General features: G+C 42.8%; 1 protein-coding gene across 1 annotated transcript in view; it reads left to right on the top strand.

The window, feature by feature from the left end:
• FRAS1 (Fraser extracellular matrix complex subunit 1) overlaps positions 1-4,075 on the top strand; it is a 414,255-nt gene extending 410,180 nt beyond the window's left edge. Inside the window, 1 exon segment of the mRNA XM_025043815.1 lies at positions 221-4,075. Coding sequence (XP_024899583.1) covers positions 221-814 — 594 coding nt within the window. The 3' untranslated portion in view covers positions 815-4,075.
• Positions 4,076-4,379: the final 304 nt, after the last annotated feature.

Below are 4,379 nucleotides of genomic sequence, written 5' to 3'. Positions count from 1 at the left end.
ATGTGAATAGCTGGACTAAGATCACCTTAATTTGAAAATAAAATCAAATCTATATATTTGATCCAATTCTCTAACAGTAGACACCAACCATTGCCAATGCTTGTCTTGAAACCATTTATCTATCAAGGCTTGTGGTGGCACCTGTCTTCCCACGGCCTTTCTGTGATCTGTGGGCAACAGTGACATGTTCAGTTTGTCTCCTGTTTTCCTCCTGCTGCAGGTGGAAGCAGGACACCAGTGGTATCTGCAGGTGATCTACGTCATTGGCCCTGACACCATCTCAGGGCCCCGGGTCCAGCGCTCTCTCACGGCCCCTCTGAGGCGCAACCGAAGGGACCTTGTGGACCCTAATGGTCAGCTGACTCTTGACGATTCCCTCATCTATGACAATGAAGGGGACCAGGTCAAGAATGGCACCAATATGAAGTCCCTGAATCTGGAGATGGAGGAGCCAGTTGTTGCTGCTTCTCTCTCCCAAACTGGGGCATCTATTGGCAGTGCTCTCGCTGCTATCATGCTCCTCCTTCTGGTGTTCCTGGTGGCTTGTTTCATCACCAGGAAGTGCCAGAAACAGAGGAAAAAACCACCCACAGAGGACATTTTGGAGGAATACCCTCTGAATACCAAGGTGGATGTGCCCAAGAGGAGCCCAGACAGAGTGGAGAAGAACGTGAACAGGCAGTACTGCACTGTGCGGAATGTCAACATTCTGAGTGACACCGAGGGGGCCTACGCATTCAAAGGTGCTAAAGTGAAAAAGTTGAATCTGGAAGTCAGAGTTCACAACAATTTACAAGACGGAACAGAAGTTTAATGGAGGAGACCCATGCGTATTTTTTTCTAAAATCATTTTTATAAAACGGGGGAAAATACTAGTATTTTTATAATCTTGCAAATTAAAAAGGGAAAACTATAGCTTTGAGCGGTGGAAGGCACACATAACATGCGTCAACTCACAACTGAGCTACCTCATTAAACAAAGAAACACTGAGGCCCCCAGAGTATTTGAATAGTTCCTTCCATGAATCCCTTTAATAATCTCGGTGGCGGCAATTGCTTCTTCTGCAAGGCCGATCTTAGAGGGCATGTGCTTGAGTATTAGGACAGGAGTTAGACCATTAGGTTAGCTGATGGAGTTCAGAGGACTGGGGAATGTACAGTGGCGGATCTGAGAGAGAGAGAGTGGGGTTCAGGGCCTTTGGTTTCCTCCCCCCGCCTCCAGCTTTCTTCTACTTGGGCATTTCCTGGGCCTCTGGGCTGCATAGTTCAAATTGCTGACACCCAGATTCCATTCAAAATTCTGCTAATCAGCACAACAGTTGTGTTTGCTCACTCTACCCACTTGACAGCCTGTGCTCCATGGCCTCTAATTGTACTTTACATTTCCAGAGCCCTTCTCACCTGCGGGTTCAAAGTGCTCTAGACCAGAACACTTCACAACTCATGGGAGAAACCTCGGGCCTCTTCTGTCAGACATCAGACATCAGGCATGAACCCCCTTAGGGCGGGGGGAGACTGAAACCTGGGGAAAGGAGCAGCCTGGCAAGCACCTCAGAGCACATTCCTGACGCTCTGCACCCCAGGCCCAGGGAGATGTGCTTGTGCCTGACGACTTCATGCTGCACCAAGGACATGTCAAGACATCCTCTCTGTTGAAGGATGCTACAGACCGTGGCCTTTTTATTCGGTATTGTCACGGATGCTTAAAAAAACCTATCACACTTCCTGCTACCCCAGGCTTTGCCCAGTCTGATAATAGATAAACCCATGTACTTTGCTAGCCATGGGGTTTTTATTTTGTTAGGACTTCAGAAAAGTAAGTGATTCGTTTGAATAAAGCAAATTAGGAGAAAGTCCAGGCCAGAGTGAAATCGGTTAATAGATGCCTGCTAATACTCACAGCAGATAAAGGCACCATTCCTGGTACTATATTTCAGGGATTTCTATTTTGGGGGTTTCTTTTCTGGTAGCTCAGGCACTTATTTTACCATATTAGCACATGACAAGGCCATAAACACGTGGCTTTTAAATGATTTAGTGTTCAAATGGTAGCTTGACAATTTTGCACATAGTATGCACATAGCTTGCTTTTGTGTTTTTGTTTCCTGCCTTATTGGCAAAAAACATAACATGTATGTCATGTTTTGAATTGGAAGCACAATTCCATTATTTAGGAATAAAAGACACGTTCTCTTCCTGATGCATGGCACACCATAATCACTGAGCGAATAACAGAGCTTTCACATTGTGTAATATTTGTGTTAGAATGACCCAAGCTCTTTGAGAACATTCCAAACTGGCAACACTTTGGTACTAAACACTAGAAAGAATGAACTGTGAAAAGTTTTAGGCATCTCTACCAGACTCCAAACTCCTTGAGAGTAGGACCTGTGTGAGCTGTGCCTTCAATTATTCAGAAGTGCCTTGCACATAACAAGCACTCCAGAAATATTTGTTGAGTGAACAAATGACTGGTGTCATGGGTGAGTGTTAGAGGAGTAAATTTAGGAAGGAGAGGTGAGAGAGTATGGCAATATTGCAAGGGCAAGTCGAGAAAAATAAAAACTGTCTCTTCTGGATTATGAAATAACTCCTTTCTTTGGAACGAAGAACACAACTATACATAAGCATGACTGGTGGTGATAAAGTTCCCAGGAAAGGATGAACTGGGGGAGCCCAGAACTGAAAATCCTGACTGGTCAGGTGCTACTTGAGACCAGCTCAGGCAATTTGGGGCAGAAGTTCTGTATCAGCCTCACGAACATCAAGAATTGGTGTCTCGTGGCTGGAGAGCTCACTAGCTGGGCACAGACTCTTTTCCAGAACAACCTAATGGGTAAATGCTAATTCTATAAGGAAAGGAAGCCAATCATTTAGGAGGCAACTTTTGATATGGCCCATTATTTATAACTGTTCCTAGTACCAGAATGCTTATACATTAAAGCAGCACCTTTCCATTTGCTCAGATATTCTTCTTACAAATCCTTGCCATCACTACAAAATAGGGCACACGCATGGGAAGAGCACAGGTGGCAGAAGGAAGCTCATGTGGGAAGAAAAGGAGATTGAGCTCTCCAAGTGCTCCTAGCAGCCTCCATATAGAAGTTCAGGCATGACAAGGGCAGCTTCCTAAGAGGCCCTTGAGATGGTGAACTATATGTTAGAAAGGAAAGCCCTGGAAATATTCCCGCCTCCCTTCCTCTCTGCCCTAACCACTACATACACCTCATTGAATGTGGTACTTTCTCTAGTGGAGACACACTTATTACATAAGAAGTGTTGAGATACAAAGTTGAGATTGACTCCTTTGATATAGAATTTTTCATTTTGTTTGCTTTATACTTCACATTAGGGATCAGATAATTCAGTGAGTGATGTGGGATAATATTTCAGTCGAAACTCTGTTTTCAGTTTCTCTGACTTGCCTTGTGTGTGTTTTATTAAACTTTTATACCATGCCTTTAGGTGAGAAGGTAAAAACCCCTCACAGCTTGCTATTTGCTATCACGAGCTGGCTGCGAAGGTCAAAAGAAAGAGAAGTCTGCACCAGTTTTCTGCCTCGCTGCCCTTTTATTATCCCCCAGGCCTCCTGGGGGATGCCTGCAGATTCTTATTGGTGGATGGGAAATAATGTCGAAATGTGTTTGCAGTTTTATGACGTTCAGTCTGTCCTATAGGAATTTTTATTATTCTTGGATACTACACACCTGCTCAGACTGAGTAAAACATTTGTGGTGCTGTCAACCTGATTTCTTGACTCTCAAATGATTTTTGTATTTCCAATACAAATTTGTGTGTTATGGATTTCTGATTTCTCTAATAGCATATGCCACTATATAAAATTGTGTTAATAAATGACAGTCTGGTGGTGGGTTTTTTTGTTTTGTTTTGTTTTTGCTATGTTCTTTTTAGATTATTCATCTCATTAACTTAGGACATTGCCATTGAGATGGCAAAATCATTCCAAACTTTGAGGCAGCTTTTTGGAGAAAATCCTTCTAAAGGTATTGAATCTCAGACACATATTAATAGTGCTAAGAGCAAGATAAAGAATAAATTACATGTTTCCAGATCATCATAGCTCTCTCTCTCCTTTTTTTTTTTTTTTTTTTTGGTGGCAATCAGTTGAACCCCAGGACAAAGAGAAATAATTAAAATCTCTATGTGCAATACAATAAGATGATTATTCACACTATATTTATTTTCATCAAGCATTCTCGGGATAGTTGATCTAGTGTGAGAATGGCTGTGCCCTTTTATGCACACACAAAAATTTAAGTATCCAGAACACCCTGGAGATAACCAAAGCACCAAATAAGAGTTTAATGGCTTGTGGAGGGAAAAATGGCAGTCAGAGTAAGACTGAGCCCAGGCAATCT

The sequence above is a fragment of the Pteropus alecto genome, unplaced genomic scaffold (assembly GCF_000325575.1).
Source record: "Pteropus alecto unplaced genomic scaffold, ASM32557v1 scaffold161, whole genome shotgun sequence".
NCBI classification, from domain to species: Eukaryota; Metazoa; Chordata; class Mammalia; order Chiroptera; family Pteropodidae; genus Pteropus; species Pteropus alecto.
This window is presented reverse-complemented; position numbering and strand designations above follow the sequence as displayed.